The 22,332-nt window shown below is 37.3% G+C and overlaps 1 protein-coding gene across 1 annotated transcript; it reads right to left on the minus strand.

Moving 5' to 3' along the window:
• Positions 1–17,164: 17,164 nt before the first annotated feature.
• Positions 17,165–21,492, minus strand: LOC124172935. The gene is made up of 5 exons (XM_046552457.1): positions 21,426–21,492; positions 21,156–21,332; positions 20,707–20,923; positions 19,827–19,929; positions 17,165–17,295 (listed from the first exon to the last, which is right to left on the minus strand). The coding sequence occupies exons 2-5, from the start codon at positions 21,204–21,206 to the stop codon at positions 17,268–17,270; spliced, it is 399 nt and encodes a 132-aa protein (XP_046408413.1). The 5' UTR covers positions 21,207–21,332; positions 21,426–21,492; the 3' UTR covers positions 17,165–17,267.
• Positions 21,493–22,332: the final 840 nt, after the last annotated feature.

Raw genomic sequence — 22,332 nt, forward strand, 5'->3', positions numbered from 1 at the left:
TATCCCAAGTTCACTCTCCTTCCATGTTTTCCTAAATCTTTATAAAATATAAAATCGGGCACAAAGCACCAAGATACATACATTTTAATGCAAGGATACACGAGGCTTATTATTTCCAATAAAATCCTCTCCGTAAAATTTAATTATTTTATTTACTTGCCGACAATAGCGAATAAAAAAAAACTCAAGAGGGGGGATGCCAATGATATTCTGAGTTACCTTTACTTTTATTGACATAAAAATTAATCAAGTCACATGTAATACACATTAAAGGGGGGTTAGGGTTGTGCGATATTAACCTCGCCTAAATTAATACACGAAAGTATATTAGACCACATTTATTCCTATTTTGAGCGATACAGATCTCTCGACACGCGGAAGTCCTTCTCTCTCGCCTTCTCGTCAGCGTCTCCCTCCTGCGGCGCCTTCTTGGCGCTAGGCTTCGCGTACCCTGGTGGCAGCGGCGGGGACCTCAGGGTCCCAGGGCAATGACCTCAACCAGGTAGCTTGCCGTGGTGAGGGCGCTCTCAACTAAGAGGTCCACCACACACATTTTTGCGGATCATTTGTTAAGAAGAGTCTTGTGGATAATCACAATCATCTACTACCTTTTTTGACCCTTCCTAGTGGGGACTAGTGAAGAGCCAAACTGTGATTTTCCAATCACTTCAATACCTGTGACTGCTACTCATCAGTAACAGTGATTCTTCACTGTGATTGCGATCACCGAGGTGAATCACTCTTTAAAGTCAGCGGTGATTTGTGGCACTGCTATTCCTGCTAATTTGTCCAATTCCAAGGAATGAGCTCTCCGCAAAAGGAACAAATAAACTTATAGAAAATGATTCTTGAGGGAATAGTTCTGATTCTGAGTTTAAAATATGATAATTAAGTAAATTTGATTTGGTAAAGGAATTGATAAGGGCCAATCATTAAAATCAGTTGGCATTTACTAACAAATTTTATATTCACACCATCATGATACAAACCGTTAGCTGAATATATTCCGTATCATACTAATGGTAGCAGTCGAAGGTATCTTCACCAAATTCACGATCGCAGAGATTTCGAGAATTCAGTGAATTAGTCACCAGCAGTGATTGGCTACTACTCTTCAATCACAGGTAGCGATATATCGCATTTAACTTGGTAGCAGCCTGTGCTTTAATCACTGAATCCGGTGATCCAATCACAGTGATTTCGAGTGTTAAATCACCGACAACAGCTATCTTTCTGTAATGGTGATTCAATCACAGTTAACGATATGTCGCTCATCTCTAGTGGGGACTCAGCATTATCTCCAACTCCAAGGGTAGTTGGTCTCCCTCCTTTCGCAGTTTATAATCCTACCAGCGGCATAGGTTCGCGGTCAATCATGGTTTGTTTACATGAATTAGCTATATGGATTATTGTTGCTTGCACGTAAATTTGAGACTTTGAATTCAATTCCTCACTTCTTTCCAACGTATTTTACAATTTTGAACAAACCTCTTCAGTAAATATTAACAGATTTAATGCATTAATAATTTTCATGTTGCGTTTACACTTGAGTCAACATACAGTGAAACCTCGATATAACGACACCCCACGGTGCACTAATAAACACTCGCTATAGCAAATTGTCGCTTTACCGAAGGTGGAGCAAATAATCGCCAATATACCTGTTGCGAACAGATATACAGGAACAGGAGTGGTGTGGCGACAGATAAACATCTATCCGATAAACGCAAGCATAAATCCTGACGAAAGGCGATGTTTTTTTGCATCACTAAATTTCCTTACTCAAACAACGACTTACTATTCAAACAATTTATAAGCGCCGCATTGAATAAAAATCATGCAAAGCATTGTTTCGTCAATCATTATGCTAATGCACAACCGATGAAACCATTTTTCTATGCACTTAATTAGTTCATATACGTGATCATTCTATTGTTTTGGTATTTTCCCCTGAAAATTCAAAAATTAACTGATAAAACAGTATCGCGGTTATTTAATGCCTCAAATGTTTCCATTGGTGTATGTTTATTGTTTCTGTACGTTAAGCGGCAGTGAAGTGAAATAACGCATTACATTTGTTTCTACAGGCGAAAACGTTGGAAGGTTGTATAACGTTCCAGCCTTGGAAGACTTTCTATCAGATAATGTAATATCTTCATCATCTACGGTAAAAAGTTTGCTAAGCTTGTAAAATGATGTGATTAAAATTGCCGTTGTTGAAAAAAAGTTTCTTTTTGAGTGTTACGCTCGCGACGTATTTGAAATAATACACCGAGTTTACCACTGCACTGCAAACGAGAGTGGTTGTTCTGTGAGTTCTTCCAGCGGCCACCAGGGGATGCTCGGCTACCCACGTGACGGAGGAGAGCGCCAGTACGACTCCCACCACTGACGCGAATAGTTCACCCTTGTGAATCCGCAACGGAGAATAAATACGTCCATTCGGACAATTGACGCTGAATATCATTGCCTCGTACATCCTACATCATCGCTAAGGCGCACTACCTAACTTTAGAGGCATTATTGCAAGAAATACCTCATACTGCAAGGGTTTTGTCGGGGAGTTGTATGTAAAAAAGTTCCGTTTCGTCTATGTTATATGACGCAGGGAATACTTTTACAGATTCTTATGATCGAAGTCCTTTCTTCCACGACTTCGTGTAGTTCTTTTTTCAGAATTTTTGATGATGCTGGAATGAATGCTCATATGATACACCTTGCCAATTGCCCAGGAACTCAAATTGTCTCTAGACTTTTTAAAGGGACATTGGCCTAAATTTGGTGCGAAGGAAAATTTCAAAAATTCATATGCGTTAATGCTTTAACGACGAGTGAGAATGGTCAACAAAAATTGAGAGCATAAAACCCGCGTTCCACCCAAAGCGTCTGCCTCGGGTGGTGCAGGCTCACTCTGGGTGCGATATCTCGGGAACCACAGGGCAGAAATGAAAGAACTTTCAGGTGATACTTTGCATGTATCTAATGAGTCATAGCAGAAGTCAAGAAAGCGATAGAATAATCCGAGAGTGACATCGTCTTCACTTATGTCTGAAAAATACCCAAAAATACCAAAATTTCAAAACCTGTAAGTGCAATGTGGCAGATTTTCTCGGTATCCAATTGTAAAAATAATGACAACCCGGCACATTCAACAAAATTATTAGGTGTTATCCTCACTGACAACCTTGACTGGTCATCACATATTGATTATATAATGAATAAACTATCCACTGGCATATTTATTATAAGAAAGCTGGCTGAAGTAACTACCATTGATACTCTGAAGATGATATATTATGCCAAAATATATCCTCACCTAACTTATGGCATCATCTTTTGGGGTAATGCTAGCTGCTGCCACAAAGTTTTCTCTATGCAGAAACGTGCAGTGAAAGCCATGGCCAGAGTTTCTATGCGAGCACCTGGCTTACCTCTTTACAATGATCTGAAAATACTAACATTCCCATCACTGTACATACTCAACTGTGCCTCTTTTGTTAAGAATAACCCTGAATACTTTCCAAAAAATAGTTCTCTCCATAATCACGCTACCAGAACCACCAATGACATTCACCTCAAAGACTACCATAGCACTTTCTGCCAAAAAGGACCCCTTTTCTCCCTATCAAAAATATACAACAGGCTACCGTATGATATTAAATGTCTTCCACCTACACCATTCAAGAATGCTTTGAAGAAATATTTAATAGAAAATAACTATTATAGCCTGAAGGATTTTATGTTGGGCTCGGAGTAATCTTTGCCCATCAACCACTAAAATTTTAACTTTTTTTCTTTTATCTGTAAAAATTGTAAATGTTATATCACTTCATTTATTTGTAACTATTACTTTAATTATTTACTTTATTTTGACGACTTCCAATGTCACCGGAACATGTGATCTCAAGGAACAATAAAAATTATTATTATTATTATTATCATGATTTATTTTCTCCCTAAAATGAACAAAACTGGGGGGCGTGCCAATGGAAATTCGAAAACTTTAAAAATGAGGACCACCCTAGATTAACTTCCAAGAAAATATGTCAAATATATGTGGTTGTATTTACATGTATCATCTGCAAAAAAATTGAAATAAAATAATTTTTGATGATTGCACAGCAATTTCATACATTTTCTAGAAGTAATACAAATATAGTTTAATTTAAACCTATGGGGGGATGGGGGCATGGGGGGAACTTCGGAGGAAGATTGAATACCCCAGCTATATTGGTAGGCATGATCACCAATTCAAGATGAAATGCCGGCCGCAAAGGACTAACGTAAAGAAATTCTCGTACCTTAACAGGACAATTACGGAATGGAATAGACTCCCTGCAGAACTGTTTAAGCCCTACCCTAACAACGTAAGGATTTTCAAAAAGAGGTGTAGAGGATTAATATTGGAAAATTAATATCACTGAATTTTAATACTTTCCAGTTTCATTTTGGTAATGTATATCTCATTTGCTATATTTTTGTTTTTCTTTTTATTTTGTATAACCTGTTACCACCTGGCAAATAGCCAACTTGTAACTTGTACTATATAATAATAATAATAATAATATACCATATATTTATTTGTAGCAAAAATGTAAAAAATCGGTGGAGTTTGCTTCCTAAAAATGTCGACTAGTGCGGAAAACATGTTTCCAAAAAAGAATTACAAATTATTTTTGTTCCAAATTCCATCTCGACTTCGAAATGAAAGCCTGGAGAAGATATTCATTCCTGTGCCTAAAGCAAAAGCCATACGGAATAAATGGTTCTAGGCTGCTCCTGATTCTTACCTATCAATAATATTCTGTTTTGAAGATCATTTTAAGGTATTGAAAGATTAAATGATATTTATATTATAATAATTTACTTAATATGTAGGTACCTCATTCATATCAGAAAGTGTGTTGAGTCAAAATATAGCATCTACCACGTAGACCTATGTAATGTATAAACTGAAAGTATTTTGGCCCTCCTTGAATTTTCTTACATATATGTACTAAAAAATTTAATTCCAAAATCCATTGCCTTTCAAATTAACCAATTTTTTTGTGTGCAAATGGAAGAAGACTTCGAAAATTTTTACGCAATACAAATGGATGGGAGGTTATATTAAGCTCAGGGCCAAAGTTGGAACAATTCCCTGGATATTTGACTGCCAAAGTGACAGGAAGAGAGCTAGGAAGCTCCAACCAAAGTCGTCCACAGAGAACGTCACAGAAAAACGGCAATAATCCTCGAGGAAAGTGTTATTGAAAATGTAACTTCGGATTTGTGCGAAACCAATCGCATTGCCACCGTAAGATTCCCTGACATTGCAATAAACATGCATAAGAGTGGGTTAATATTAATAATAAGTCAAAAATAACTTAATATTTCAGCAATACCAATGAAATTACATAAGATGTTAAAAACAAAACCACTCACTACTTAGGCTTAACATTTCAGGAGCGTTCAATCTATCCTCCTTTTTCAAAAATTCAGCGACTGTAAATAGTTCAAAATTTGGTAAATCGTTGGAATTTTCCTTCTCCCAACCAAGATTAACTTTTCATGAACCCATCCTGGACAGCAAACCACTTTAACAACCAGCCAGCACGGAAATAAGGCTAACATCCTATGATTCTATTGGCGAAGGGCAAACGCTCCGGACAGAGTGAATACATACGCAACGAATAAGTCTTGCAGCAAACCTCTGAAATAGGTGTATTAGTTTGACTCAGTTCTTACGAAAAAATGTTTTGGCATGATAAATATACCAAAATATACCAAGAGAAAAATAAATACCATAATCTATTTATTAAATATTCAATGTGTTATTTGCACTATTCTTTCCAAACTTGAAGTTGACACGTAAATGAATATTAATATATTACGTAATGATGAAGTCATGTACTCAAAAGAGAAGCAGCAGGGAAGATATTTTACGACAGCAAAAAACGTATACCCTCAAATTCAGTAATTTTTCCATGCAAGAATAGTGGTAGAACTAAATGGTGTAGAAGCTGCCTTCTGATACTGCCTTGTGACGTCACGGCCAATATAGTCAACATTGACACCCGTTTTAGTGGCCTTTGCATTTTTCCATACTACAGACGGTTATCTCGAATCAAGTACACACTAAAAGGATTTAAACTGTGGTTTTACGACATTTTGTTATCCTGAACTCTAATTTTTAAAATGTGTTTGGTGCATTTGAAACACTAGTGTACTTCCCCATAAAAGAGAAAATTTTAATGCACTGTGGCTAGAGTGTGAAATACGTAGTGTGAAACATTACGTCCATTCCCATTTAAAACAAAAAAAGAGGCATGCTGACTTCTGCAAGTGATGTGATCCATGACAACGATCGTCACCTAAGTGCTGAAGCAGCCCAACTGCTTCTTGAGCAATTTCAATGGGATATTTTAGTACACCCGTCGTGCTATGTTGACAAGGTGCCGTGTGACTACCATCTTTACGCTGAAATGATGGAGTGCCTTGGATAGAAGCATTTTCAAACACGCAATGACCTTCAGCACAAAGGCATAATTCATTGGAAGTCATTGGCGACTACATCCTAAGAATGATCCTACCTCGAATGAGGCATAGTAAAGCATGTACAAAGGCACGACCAATGCCTTAGTAGAGGCGATTATGTCGAAGGGAAACTATAAGTGTGCTCAATATTAAGCAAAGGAAAAATTTTTCATCCATCACTTCGTCTTTTGATCATGACCCATTGGAGGATGAGAATAAAACCACCCTCATATCTGTTTGAGTATTTCTAATGGTGAAAAAAGAATAAAACATTTTATAATAACATAACTCCTCAGAATACAGAATCCCACCAAGTTTAGTGCAAAACTGTAGTCATTCAAGAAAACCAATTTTAAAAGGAATCAACTATTAAATACAGCAGACTCCCAATTATTCCTAATCCATTGAATTATTTTTTCCTTGCGAGTTGTAAAGGAATGCATATTATCGGTTGCATTCGGTTTCACTTATCAGTTATCACATTCACTTTCAGGAATGACACCTGAGCAGTTCCCTGTCGATTTCTGAAACAACAATGCCTGTTCGCTGTCCGTTTGAAGTCTGTTGATAGCCTGTTGGAGATTAGTGAACAGAGTATAAACAGCCAACGAACAATCTCGGGTCACTCGCAAGTAGGAACAACTTACGAACAGCCTACCAACAGTTTGCACTCTGTTTGCAGCTTGTTCCTTAACAGGCAGGCAACAAGCATTTCGGTAACAATAGTGAACAAGCTTTTAACAGGCAGGGGCCGGTTGGTAGTATGTTTCACCGAACAGGGAATGAACAGACAACAGTGAACAAACACTAAACACCCTATCGATTTACGTAAAAATGATGCCTGTTCGCTGTCAGTTTGGAATCTTTTGGAGATTTTGAGAACAGATTATGAACAACGTACGAACAATTGTTTTAAGTTTTGGAATTTGGACAACAATTTGGATTAATCCAAATTTAATTGAGTACAAGGAAGTTTGATTGAATCCAAAGAAAATATCATCTACTTAAACAGTAATTATATACGGTTGAATTCATTATCACGATTACCATCAACCACGGATGACGGTTATTGAAGTGAGCACGCAAATTATATTAGCTATCTGCTCGGCTTACGCACGTTAAATACTTTACTTCGCCAATTACAGGCAGGGGCCGTATGTTTCAGCCAAAGAGTATGTACTCTGTGGTTTCAGCGGACTGGGAACGAACAGACAACAGTGAACGAACAGACAACAGTGAACGGACAGTCAACAGGCAAGGGCCAGTTCATAGTCCGTTTCACGGTACAGGGTACGAACAGAAAACCGTGAACAGTTCAGGTTCTCAACAAGGACGTAAAGATAGCGTGGTGCTGCTACCTACCTATAGAAGATAGCAAACGCAAACAATGACGCCAATAACCGATACCGTTATCCGGACAGTTTACGAGCACATGGTCAACTGTGTTGTGGTGAAGTTGTTGGTTGCGGAGAAAACAGTTATTTATTTGATTATTATTTAACCTGTGCTAAATGCCCGCAGTGACGAATTAAGTAATTCGTGCATCCATTCAGTGATAGTGAAAGTCGTGAAGTGATATTTGTTCTTGAGTGTGTTTATTTAATAATTTATTGTGTCTCTTAAGTTTTTGAGCAAGTACTGAGATTTGTATTGTATTTGTATTATGCGTATGTGCGTTACGTCGCCAATAAGAACCAACAAACATTGTCAGAGGACTGTCTTTCTTGTAGGTTTGTTTGTGAGAAGTAAAATCATCGTGTTCATAAATATTCTTTAAAGGCGTGTTTCTCTTTTAAAATCACACGTATTATATTGACATAGTGCAGAATCCGAGTTGTATTAATTTAAGGAAGTACATATTTCTTTGATGAAGGCATGTGAAATATTTGTTGATGTAGTGGTTGTTCTGTTAATGATGACAAAGCTTGCTTTTCTGCAACTATTCAAGATTTTTATAACTAATGGAATATGTGGGAAAGCACAATAAAAGTTTTTCTTACAATCATTCAAATGAATTTCAACTTTTAATTCTATTTTAAGATAAATTATCTCTTGTCTATTATGTCCAACTTAGCAACAGCGAACAGTTAAGGAACAAAGTATGCGCATAGGGAGAGAACAGACAAATAACCATCTTCCCACATTGTCACAGACAATGAACAGACAAGGCGTTCCAATGTACATTCTACGAACAGTCGCCTGCCTGTTCTCTCTTGGTCAAGGAACAGGGAACAAACAACCTAAGAAAACAGGCAATGAACTGACAGCGCACAGTCCCCTGCCTGTTCATTGTCTGTGGTCCAACAGGTAAGGAACAGAGAATGCCGCTTTCTTAACAGGGAGGGAACAGACAAGTAACCCTTTTCTCACAGACAAGGAACAGACAAGGCGTTCCAATTTACATTCTACGAACAGTCGCCTGCCTGTTCTCTCTTGGTCAGGGAACAGGGAACGAACAGCCAACTGACAGACAATGAACAGACTTTATTGTTACAGAAATCGACAGGGTTCTATTCTCCCGTAAATCAATTTGCGATCTTAAAAGGAAACACGATGGTAATAAAACTTCTCTAATCCTTCCATATTTCCTCATTTTCGTCACTATAAATTAGTTATTTGGCTATAACCAGCTATAACTTTGAAAAAGTCGCCGAGGGATTGCAGTGCTGGGTATTTGCTACTTTCCATTTAAATGGTTTGTACTAACTGCCAGGTACTTACTGTTGTTTGAGAAAGACCTGCAACGCTTATCAATTATATTCATACCTTTCATTCAAGAGGTTATCGAGAAACATCAATTTGATCATTGTATTGCTCATTTCCAATACTTGACGTAAGATGGTATTAGAGAAATTAAGATTTCCAATGATTGCTTAATTTTGCTTATAAGGCTTTAGTTAATGTTATCATTTAATCATTTTAATGTCATCAATAGCAATTTATGTGTACGTAAAGCGGATACAAATGTATTGACGCTATTAATCCGCCAACAAGCTGCAACTGAAATTTCGGGTAGTGAGAAAAATTTCCGTCAGCTTGTCACAGCTGGAACGTTTGGAATTCCTATTTAAGATATCCCACATCCGATAAAAAATGTCAAAAAGTGTCGATATGTATTCATAGTTCAATATGTCATAGTAATCTCATACTACAAGTGCCCCAAACAAAAGAGGTAACACGCAAGTGCGATGACGCATTCAGTTTCAAAGCAAATAAGCAGCGTAATGAACGAGTGCAAGTAAAACAGTTCCACATGCAGAGCAAAGAAAAATAAAACATTTGCATTTCGTCTCACCCCGAGAATATTAGAGGCACTGCAAACACGGCTTTTCTGGGTGTTATTGCGGGAAAATCACCGCGAAATGAAATGATCACAAAGTGAACCCTTGAAAGAAAATAAAGGGAGGTGTAGATTAATTTCATCGGAAAGCACTTCAGGTATTAATGAGAACCTAGTTCAGCATCACAAATGCTATGACATAAATAGTAAATAGCATAATAATAAATAACTTGCCCTCGAGTATCGGATGGACCAGAATTTTTCACGCTTTTCTTGTGCCACTGTGAACCCGTAAAGTTAGCCCAGAGGAGGTCATCCCAAATTTCTAATTAATTGCCGCGCGGCCCTTTTGAATACGCTATACATATTTTATTGGTAACATTCCCATATAGCATGTTAGCTTATGTCAAGCTTGATTTTTCCTTGCCATGTCAAGGTTGAATTTTTCAAGCCTCTTTCCAGCCTATGTCGAGTTGCCAAACTTGATTTTCCCTTGTCATGTCAAGGTTGAATGTTTCAAGCCTGAGTCCAGCGTATGTCAAGCTGCCAAACTTGATTTTCCCTTGTCGTGTCAAGGTTGAAATATTTTCTGGTCAGAAAGCTCAGTCACTCACAAAACTCACTTACAACTCACCACTCATATATAACACTAACTCACTCACCTGTGGCTAGCAAGAGCACACAGTGTTATACCACCTTTTATTACCAGCTTGCATTGCTATGTGGGAAGGTGTCATACCCTTGATTCAGGCTTGTTTTTTCAAGCTTGCAACAACCTTGACTGGTGGAGACTAGTTAGCTTGATTCAAGCTTGAATCAAGCTAACAGGCTTGTTTTTTCCAGGTTGCTGCAAGCTTGCAGCCTTGATCAGTCAAGCTTGAATCAAGCTTGATTCCAGCTTACATTGCTATCTGGGATTATAATTAAAAATAAGCGCATACCTTATTACATTTCAAAATGACATAAAACAGAAAATGTGTTATTTATGCATATGAAGCGAAGAAAACACATTTTTCCTGAAAGCAATTTCGTTGCAATCAAAATATATTACCATGGAAGAAGATATCCCTTAGCGAAAAAACTGTTGAAATTTCAACAGTTAACTGGGACAACTGTTGAATCCAACAGTAACTGTTTAATTCAACAGTAACTATTGAATTCAACAGTAAATTGAGACCACTGTTAAAACTAAAAGTAACTTTAAAAACTAACAGTAACTGTTAAAACTATCCATAACTGTAAACTCTGACAGTAACTAATAAATCCAAAAATTATTGATGAATTCAGAAGTTACTGTTGGATTCAGCAGTTACTGTTGGATTCAACAGTTGTCCCAATTAACTGATGAAATTTCAACAGTTTTTTCGCTAAGGGATGTTACGGCTTTTAACTAAAAATAACAAAAGTAAAACATATTAAAAGCACATATTGTTAGAAAAATTATATTTATTCGTAAGTATGATTACTGTAAGTCTCAAAAACACATTCCTATGTTTTTGGAATTATTTTTATTTATCGCCAGCTCATATTATACTAATTCCTCCCCCTATGAAAAAATTGTATAAACCTGTTTCAAAATTTTATACAATTTATACAATAGGGTTGTTCACCATATTTTTTTTATTTAGGAAATCGAAAGATCGTGCTTCAGAAGGAGCAATGACAATAATATTATGCTATTTTCTTAATTGTACATGTTTAGAGAAGGCTTTAAACAGTGACAAATTTTACGTTACGCCAAAAACCCCTACTTCCATCTTGAATTGATGTGTGACGTCACAAGCCTGTAGATGCCCTACTGCAGTGTTGTTTAAGTGGCTCAGCAGGGTTATTCCACTTTTTTTCAAGATCTCCAGCGTCTGCCGCCAGATCAGTGTTTAAAGAAAATCCAAATTTATCCTTTAATAAGAGTAATAATAAGCAAAATTACCCTTACTTGTACATATTTATTGCTCATCATATCATAAATAGCACTACAACGTACACATTTCACGAGTTGTCTTTTTGATACGAAATATTCGAATATATTCCGAATCAACTGATTCAATGAAAAACTTGACTCACAATAAATATAAAACACTAATAAAACATGATAATCGGTTTTCCAATCACTATGCACACGCTAAAAGAATTTGCACTCCTTGAAGTTCGAAAGATTCTCCACACCTCACTTCTCACTCATCACTAACGACTTAGAATCAGTTTACGTTATTTCACATTGACATTTCGAGGACAATGAAATGAATAGGCTGAAACAAATAGCTAAACCGGTTATTGTAACATCAAAAAACTTCGAATTTCACTATTACTCTTACCCGTACTCTTACCGTAACCAAAATATGACCAAAACAAAAACAAACAACAGCGCAACGAAATTCGTGAAATGTAAACACTCGTGAATGCTCAAAATGAATAGGTAATAAAATCAAACGGAACTTAGAAGCGAACAAACGATTGAAAATTAATATGCGTTTGATGTATCCCTAAAGCACAACTAGCTCAAATATGAAAAATATCCCCTAGGCAATAGTTAGATACCTTAGATCGAAATGTATAGGGTTGATTGAACTAGCATTGAAGAAATAAATAATTTCGTCGAAGCAGTTACATTCACAACTCACTTCACTCTTTACTTCATCGTCTATATGCAATCATTCACTTAGGGGTACATTAAGGGCACAAATTGTGTTCACTTGCACTAGAAGCACAATGAAAGTTCACTGCACGTAGTTTCCTAGCAAATGCAGCAATACAAAACTTTCAATTCCTGTCAACGCTACATACATTGCCTACCTAACTTGAAGAATGGATTTCATGTCGCCTTGATCCATCCGGAAGCTTCATGCACAACATAGGCCATTTCAAAATAAGGAATAACCTTGGCAAATGTCCAGTCGGCATGCAGAGTACTCAGCTTGGCATCGAGCGATCGAGGGTACAGGCCAGCCGTACAGGCTTGTGTCGTCATCACCTCTATTTCAAGATGGCCGACCGTTTTTGGCGGCGTTTAAAATTGTTCGAATTTTGATTGCTAATAAATCCATCATTACTTTTTCAACGCATCTGTCATTCATCCCAATCAAAATGAAATTACATCAGAAGTGATATACATTCGTTTTTTTAGACCGTTTTGATAGGCTTGAACAACCCTATTACCATGGCAATTGTATAAATTGTATAAAATTTTGAAACAGGTTTATACAATTTTTTCATAGGGGTCGGGTTAGACAAACAAATTTAAAAATTAAATTTTTTAAATTCGATTGAATAAAAATCCTAAAAAAACATTAAATTGTGAAAAACTTGAAATAATTAAAGAGGGAATAAAATATCCATGTCATTTTGAAGAGCAACTCCTTAAAAAAAATGCGAAGGAAGTGAAAATTTTATTTGGTCATTCACGAAAAATTTATAAAATTAACAATAAAAAACGATGCTTATTTGTGATGATGGCAGTAAAAAAATCGACGAAATTTTACCAAAATAACAAAAAATCGTTTATCATAGAGCGATGGTCAAAATTTTAAAATTCCCGCGAAAGAGAAATGACATATTTAGGAAATCGTCAATGAATTACTATTAAAACTTTGATTGCCTCAAGTACCAAGTCCATTATCTGATTTGCTGCCTCAAAGATATTCTTGAGGCCTTCGGAGATATCTCTGAGACTTCCCCTAAATGTCATTATGTCCTAAAAATGGTCTTCGAAATTTGAGTCTGAGGAGTCTCATGACACATTAAAAATGCATCTGAGACTCTCAGGAACGACTCTAGAGGTCTCATTCCACGGCCATATCACAGTCAAAACTAACTTTGGACTGTGGCCTTGTTGTATAGCTAACCGCCAAATATGTCTGTACCCAGCCAGCACAGATTTGAACTTATCCTTGGAGAAATCAGATATTGTGGGGATAAGCTTATCCTCCATGTGTAATATCCCTTTTTTCCACGATTTCAAGCGTTTGGGGAGGGGATGTCATGGTACCATATTGCCAAAATTGGCCGCATAGCAGCGCTGAAGTCCTCCATTACCGTTAAAGCCATTATAGTGGCTTCGTGTTTACATTTTTGGTGTTGTGTATAGTGGTGTTTGTGAGTAAAAATCGTTGATTATTTTGTGTATACAATAATAGTTAAAGTGATAATGCGACCTAAGCATCGTTTTTGTGTGCCTGAGTTCGATGTAGGCTACGACGGTACGTACAGTTGTGGCGACACATCAAAACATCCCGTATTGTCGTGGATATTAATGAAGGAATCATCGACAGTGCTGTGATTTGTTAACAAATGCGAGGTATTAGTGATCGTAATTGCCAAATTCTTGGGTATAACGGTAATGGATTTCGAATTTGTGCTTTTAGAAACCATACGTAAGGTAATTCACCTGTCTCCTCTATAATGTGATGTAAGGAATTGAACAGTAAGATTTATGGTTTACCGATGAAGGTATAAGGACTGCTCCGTGTTCTAGTGTATTGTATATCGTTTCAAGACGAATCATTCTTTAAATATATCGTTTTTAGAGCAATAATTTTGTTTATTTTCCACCTTCTTCTAACGGATTTTTTGGTATGTTCCTAAACTTGCGCGAATGTGTAACATAGTGAAAAAAAACCTCATTGTGGAGACTAATGCGGTATTGGCTTTCGATGGTGAATGATTCAGTGCATTATATTTCATCGTGTATGTTATTATACAGTATTGTATTGCAGTATCCCATGTAGCATCAAATATCTCAGAGGAATCTCACGAGATATGATCTCATAGGCATACAGACCTCATAGACAGAGTGGTCATATATGCCTCGTGAGATGTCTCTGGCATATTTGATGCTAAAATACAATGATGAAAAGTAATGCATTGAATCTTTCCTCATCGAAAGCCAATTTATGTTATTACGGTTATTACATTACTTTCACGTAGTTCTCATGAATCTCGCGTGGCAGCGCAGCGATCGTACGCGGAACAGCTGCCACCTAGCGGCAATTATACGGCGTAAGGATAGGCATATCTCCAAAAATGCGGAAGTGCATCTCCGATTTATCCCAAAAAACGGCGTGTATTATTCATACTTTATCTCTGCTTTCAGATAGGTTTCGTCACGGCATATATGTATAATATCCTCGTATTTAGGGATAAGGCAAAATCTGTGCTAGTTGGGTATATATTGCGCACCTATAGTACTATATCCGCGGATATAGTACTATAAAGTCTGGCCGCCCTACTTGTCTCCATTATTATTAGGATAAATTTGTGGTCTTATGAAAATATAAAATCCATAAATGTCAATATATAATAAATTATAATAACCAAAACTTCAGAATTCGTCAGAAAAATACAAGGAAGGGTGCGAAAAATTAACTAAGAAAAAAACCATTCGCCTCGATCAGGATTCGAACCCGGATTCCCCAGATTTCCGGTCAAGTGCATTAGCCGGTTAGGTAAATATAAAACAGGTGTGCAAATTGTTGAAGTTGCTTCGGGTTTCCCACCGGATGAAGTTATCCATCTCTGCCGACGTTTCGATGGTCAAGCCCTGATGACGACTCCTATAAAAAATTGTATAAACATGTTTCAAATTTTTTACATTCACATATATACATTACCATGGCAATATACAGTGGAACTTGGTTATGAGGTCCTCGAAGGGAACAGAAGATTTTTAACGTTATACCCGAGTGACGTTATAAAAAAGCAGACTTAACCTTTTCCCTACTGTACACGTATATATACGTGTGGACGTTTCCAGCAGGGTTACCACGTAAACGCCGAATCCGAACTTTCGACTTCGACTTCGGCAAGCTGAGCCGAAGTTACGTCACACTCGAAGCGGTTCCCGATTGTTGCGACCACGTAAGCTTTTCACTCCGAACTTCGGCACGACCTTCGTATCGAACTTCGGCATGCGAATTCGAAGGGGTTTGAGGCTTCGAATACTCAGTGCCGAATACGGATTCTTGTTCAAGGCTTGGCGATCTTTCGTATATCGTGATTTCTGTTTCCTCTGAGGTTAACCACGTTGCTTAAATTATGTTACTATTTAATTTAATTACTTTTAAACATGGCACAATAACAAAATCCGTTCACAGGCTTCGAATTGTAGACATTTGAATCAATCCCCGGTTGTGTTTTGGCCAAGATGATAATATCGTGTATCGTGTTATGTTGATTATAGTTACGTTGAGGTATGAGTAAGAAATTGAATATATCTAATATTTCTGAAGCTTTCTTTGAAGTCATGAAATAGTCAAGTTTTCAAATTAAAATGCCCAAGTTATGTTATCGTTCGAATTTACTTCATGCAAGTTGGTATGCAACTAATACATTCACGTTGTTTGGGCCGGCATCTTCACGATTAATTAAATATGGAGTTTTTAAGCTGCATCGGTAAGTAATCATCGTCATTACTAACGTTTCCATAATGCCATAGCCAATTAATCATCTCAATAAAAGTCCAATATGGACAATCAACACACATTGATGAAGTTAGGTTGGAATATTACTGTCACGAAAACATAATGTCACTAAAAATTTTCGATGAATTCGTTAATTTATTTCCGAAATATTGCAATTTTGGCTGTGGCAGAAGTGATGCTTCACTAACTTTCATATTTGAGGCTAATATAACATAATAAGAGCTACAATTCGAATGGTGAAACGGATTTGTCGTCATTGCCATTTAGAATAATTATGATATTTTAATCTTCATGTTATTTCTTTGAACATAAAAATCTTACCATCGATTGATCTGTGATGCATGATGAAACTCTGAACTAAAGCTATGGATACGATATGGGGACTTAACTTTTTGAGAAGAAGGCGACGGCAAAGAGAGAGAGAGCAAAATATTGCAATCAATCGCGCTAGGTTGCGTGGTTTAAGAGATTCATCAGACCCTTTTGCGGTGGACGAGGTAGTCTTCAAGGGGATCTACCGCCTGTCAAAGGATATGGTGCGTGGACTTGTGGCAGAGTTGAGACCACACATGGCAGTAGCACGGAGGAGCACTGCCATACCAATTGAGCTAAAAGTAAGTTAAAATAAATTACGGCTAATAAAATGATCTCCGTGTGTGACTTACACGCTAATGACTTATTCCAATTACTTACTTAGGTCCTCTGTGCACTTCATTTTTATGGTCAGGGGAGCTATCAAAAAAGTACCGGCAGTGATAGCAATCTTGGACTCTGCCAAAGCAGCGTGTCCAATGCCATCGAAGAAGTAACTGAAGCTCTTAACACCAATGATATCCTAACAAAATGGATCCACTTTCCATTGCAGAGAGAGGAAAGGAGCAGGGTGATTCGCAAGTATGGAATCAGTATATTTTTAATTCTTGATTTATTTATCATTAACATTACAAAGTTATTGATTCATTTAACAATTTAATAAATTAAAATATAAATTTACTTTATTGAAAAAAACAATTTGGTTTACATGAAATCATATGATTAGAATTAAAGTATCGAAGTTATTGTCTTCTAAGGAACTCGATGAATCTATAAAAGAGAAATCGAGTATTAATAATAACATACATATATACTTTCTCTTCACCCAGGAATTATCTTGCCACACAAATACCTGGAACGATAGGGTATGTTGATGGAACACATGTAGCCATCAAAGCCCCAAAAGAACAGGAACATTTATTTTTAAATAGGAAATCATATCATTCAATCAATGTTATGATAGTAAGTGGATATCTAGTAACATAGTATTTTTCCAATCACTCCAATTAAAAATAAAGCTATCCATTTGATGACTGTAATTATTCGAATGTTAGGCAAAAGTAATATATTTTTTCATGAATATCTTTTTGCAGGTATGTGATAGTGACCTGATTATTTTAAATTGTTTTGGGCGGTTTGGGGGAAGCACCCATGATTCCTACATCTGGAATGAATCCACAATAAAGAATTTTCTAAGGCAGATATGGGGAACTGGTGAACATTGCTGGCTTCTTGGCATGTACCATGATATTTTCCACAGTAATTACTGCACAATTTGTGCATTTAACGTAATTGTATTTACATGAAAGAGGTTATTTTGATTTTGTAGGAGATTCTGGATATCCTCACCAGCCATGGCTCCACACTCCCATTTTAAATGCGCCTGATGGGTCCCCAGAAGCCCGGTATACTCACCTGCACATCAGAGCAAGGAATAGAGTGGAGCGATGCATAGGTCTATTGAAATCTAGATTCCGCTGTCTACTAAGGCATCGGGTGCTGGACTACACTCCACTGAAGGCAGGGAGAATAGTCAACGCCTGTGTAGTACTGCACAATATGTGCCTCAGAGGAGGGTTGAATCATGAGGTCATAGAGGTGGAAGAGGAGGTAAATTTACCTCCGGAAAGACTTCCATTGGAGCAGATGCCACAAATGGCCCTACTCCAACAAGCTAGGGCTGTTAGGCAGCGCATCATTAACCGGCTAGCCAATCAATGAGAGTTTGACTGCATTTTAGTCTAGCTGCTAGCCTAAATAGTTTTTAGTCCAAAATAATTTCCTGATTTTTTTTGTTCCTGTCTGTTGCAAATGTTTTAATATATTGTTTTGAGGTGTTTCGTTTGATTATTTCATTAATATGTGTTCATCTATGAGTTAATGTATTTTTAAGTACAAGGTTATATGATGGAGTGTGGTAAGGCAGTGGCTGGAACACCACTGATGGGAAATTCCTAAATTCAAATCCCATATGAAGCCTTCATACACACTAAAAGAAACTTTTTCAAAATGCAAGGTGACCCAGGGACTGGATTTCATACCCTGAATTTATGAACATCCATCCTCTTAAGGCCTAATAAAAATTCTATAATTCTGGAATCATTGAAAGGTTCTCAGTTTTAATTGGGATACTATAACAAGAAGCTAAGAAGAGTGAGAGAAAAGAGCGTCCTAAATACCTTAAGCAGAAGATGGGGCAACTTAGTTGGCCACATTTTCAGGAAGGATGACCAGATGAAAACAATCATAGAAGGACAGGTGAAGTGAAAGAAGAGCAAGGGACGGCCCCGAATGAATTACATAGGACAAAGGGTTATAAAGGATGCAAAAGAGAAGAAATACATCACTATAAAAAGTTAAGCGGATAGGAGTGAGAGAGGGAGAGTTGCATCAAACCAATCTTAGGATTGTTTTCTAATGTTTATGAATATCAGGAGGTATTGTAAAGGAGCAGCGGAGAAAGCAAGGATAGAGGCCTTTGAAATTTGGTGCTACAGACGAATGATGAAAATCAAATGGATCGACCGAGTTAGTAACGAGGAAGTCCTAAAAAGGATAGGAGAGAAGAGAAGCCTCATGAAAACCTTAACAAGAAGACGGAACAACCTTATAGGCCACATCTTGAGACATGATGGCCTGATGAAGACAATCGTCGAAGGACAGGTGGAAGGCAAGAATGGAAAAGGAAGACCTCGAACAAAATATATGGAGCAAGTAAAGAGAGATGTGAAAGAGAAGAAATACGTAGGTGTGAAAAGATTAGCTGATAGGAGTGGAGGAGAGGAGAGCTGCGTCAAACCAATCCTAGGATTGTTGACCAGTGATGATGATTGTAAAGGAATGAATAATATGAAGAAGTTGTAGTGTAGATATAAATACAACGATGGTGATGGAAGTAGACTGAATATGAGATTGGACATATGCATTATAAGGAGAAACACGGTCAGCATATTTTTATATTTAAAAATATTTTTTATATATCCCAAGCAAAGAATATACTAAGGTGCACAAAGAGTTTATGGCAAGGAAATGGACAGAATTCTCTACCAATTAACACAGGCATTTCGAAAAGTTATCATTGAAAATTATTTCAATTATATATGTATATAATTTGTCTGTTCTTACATTGTGAAATTTGACCTTTTTCCTTTTTACCCACTTTATTTAATGTTTTGTCAATGTGGGCATCAGCCAGTGGAAAATTTTAATGTGAAATAATAAAAAAATTTAAACTTAGCCTCTAATCCCTCAAAATTTTGAGAGATATATGGATACCTTTGTCCTCTTTCAATTTAACTTACTCATTTCCAACAGCCTGGAAGGTCTCCGCCATTTGGACCATGGCAGCACTTATCTCTTCAACTGCACTGACCATTCGCTCATCTAGCATAGTGGAGTTATCATCTGAAGTAAATTTATTCATGATGCATTAGTCTTCCCAAAAAATTGAAATTGATGTATGCTTATGAACCAAATATTTATATAGAAGATTAAAGCCAATAAATAAATACTTTGAGATGGCATGAAATGTTACATTGAAAATATTTTAGATATCCATACCTTACAGAGAAAATAATGGAAAATTGCATTGAATGGTAATTTTCATGTTAGCAAACTATGCAGAAAGTGCCTCTGCCCTTCTAATAGTAACTTTGTGATTGCTCCCCATCAAAAAGTGAATATTGCTCTAAGATTTTCAATCAAATGACTACCTGCATTTCACTAAGCATATACTCACTTAGTCATGAGCATCAAAATGTTTGTTCTGACTGTGGAAATTACACATGAATGATCTTAATTGAAGTTTCATTACAAATAATGTCAGGTATTAATTTCATTCCATTCAAAGATAAAAGTGTTTAACAACCATAAACACATTATATTGCTCCTTGGGAGTAGTTTCCAATGATGCCATCTGTATTAAAGATGTTTCAGTGCTGGCTGGTATGGAGACAAAGATAACCCAAATACCCTATGGAGATATACTTTTTTAACAAACTAAATGAAAATAGTGAAGACTAATATGATTATGACAAATCACAGCATTATTTGAATATCCCTTACTTTATGCATATTGTATCCAATGAGCCAGATACTTTCAGTTACTATATTTTAAGATGCCACTCGATTTCAGACTAAGTAATTGACAAGCAGTTATCATCACATAGCAAGAAAACTCACCACTTCTTTCCCTCTTCCTTTTTTTCCCCCTTCCCTTAGAGGCTTCGCCTGCAGGTTTGGGGGTTGAACTGGGGGGGTCATGCGATGTAGAAGGAACAGGAGGTGAGGCAGGAGGAGTGGGGCTGGGTGATGTGCAAACCTCAGGAAACACGAATGTTAATTCGTTTTCCTGAGGAATACTGGATGTGGCAGGTTGATGTGGACATTCAAGTTGGACCTGAAAGAAGGAATTTCTGAATAGAAAAATTACATTGAATAGAGTCAACTGCAATGTCCTTATAACAGCATCAGCTTTTTATGCCAGGCAGCCATTTCTATTTGACCATGAGAGAGATAAGTGTTACAGCCAGTTAAGTTAAGCCATAGTACAGTAGGTATTATACATTACTGCAGCATAGAACATGGCACATTTTCTGCCATAAACCAGGCAAAATGTTTCTTGTGCTTACCTGAATGGGGTCTTTTAAGACCTCCATGCCCACAGATGCTGTCTGCCCCATGACTTGCAGCAGCCGCTCCTCAATGTCTGAGAGGGGAGGCAATGGAGGTCCTGCCCCTGTACCCCCAGCATGCCTCCTCACCTTCTGTCCCTTACACTTTGTGTCCGACTTCCAATCCTGCCAGCACTGAGAACAGACATGGAATACTTGGAGATGAAACAGCTTTGAATTCATGAATTCCCACTGAAAACATTTGCAATAATGCATATTGATAGTGACCTTAATCCACTTCTCCACCGTTTTACTGGCCCCTGTGGGACAAGCATTGAGACTATCTCCCAGTTCTTTCCAGCCCGGGAGACGACGGGCGTATATATACGTGTGAGATTTTCCCGGCCAGGAGATCGAAAGCCGTATATATACGTTTTCTAGCCCCTGCCCTTTTAGGACGATCGTGGGTTTATGACGTCTTTGTCTCAGGACGCAACCCTGCGGGGTTTAGGATTAACCCTCGGAATCCGGGAGCAGGTACCCGGACCCTTCGTCTTTTATATCCCCTCTCAGCGGTGAGGGACAGAGGTCATTCAATTGTTTATACAGTCAATTTTCGAAATAAATATTTGTTCATTTTTCAAGAAATATACACTAAGAATTGAATTATTTGTCTTTTGAGCAGCGTTTACAATTTTTAAACGAAATTCTACGACAAATATATTCTCATATCTCGAGTTATGTATAAACATCAACATGGAAATTGTTGCTGCGTTAAATGCGTTAATAATGGCCTTAGAACTTCGTTTAAAATTTGACAATGCTCAGATTAAAATGAAGAATTATATTCTATGTCTATAATTTACGTGCAAGAAACAATTATCCATTTGCTAAATACATATAAGCAATACATAAGTTGACCGCGAACCAATGCCGCAGGTATGGTCGTAAACCCGGAAAGGAGGAGGCACAACTACTCTCGGAGTCCGAGATAATGCGAAGTCCCAGCGTGGAGGGGTCGAAAAAGGTTCAGCGAGACCCTTCTTAACGAATGCCCTCCAAAAATGCTCCGTACCACGAGAAAGAAGAGTCTCTTGGGGCTCAGTACAGCAGTCACGCTAAGACGAAAACTCCGCCGTCTCGAAAGGGTTCCTTAAATCTGAGTGAAAGGACAAAGTAAAAACGCAAATTTTCT

Source organism: Ischnura elegans (genome assembly GCF_921293095.1).
Source record: "Ischnura elegans chromosome 13 unlocalized genomic scaffold, ioIscEleg1.1 SUPER_13_unloc_3, whole genome shotgun sequence".
Taxonomy (NCBI): Eukaryota; Metazoa; Arthropoda; class Insecta; order Odonata; family Coenagrionidae; genus Ischnura; species Ischnura elegans.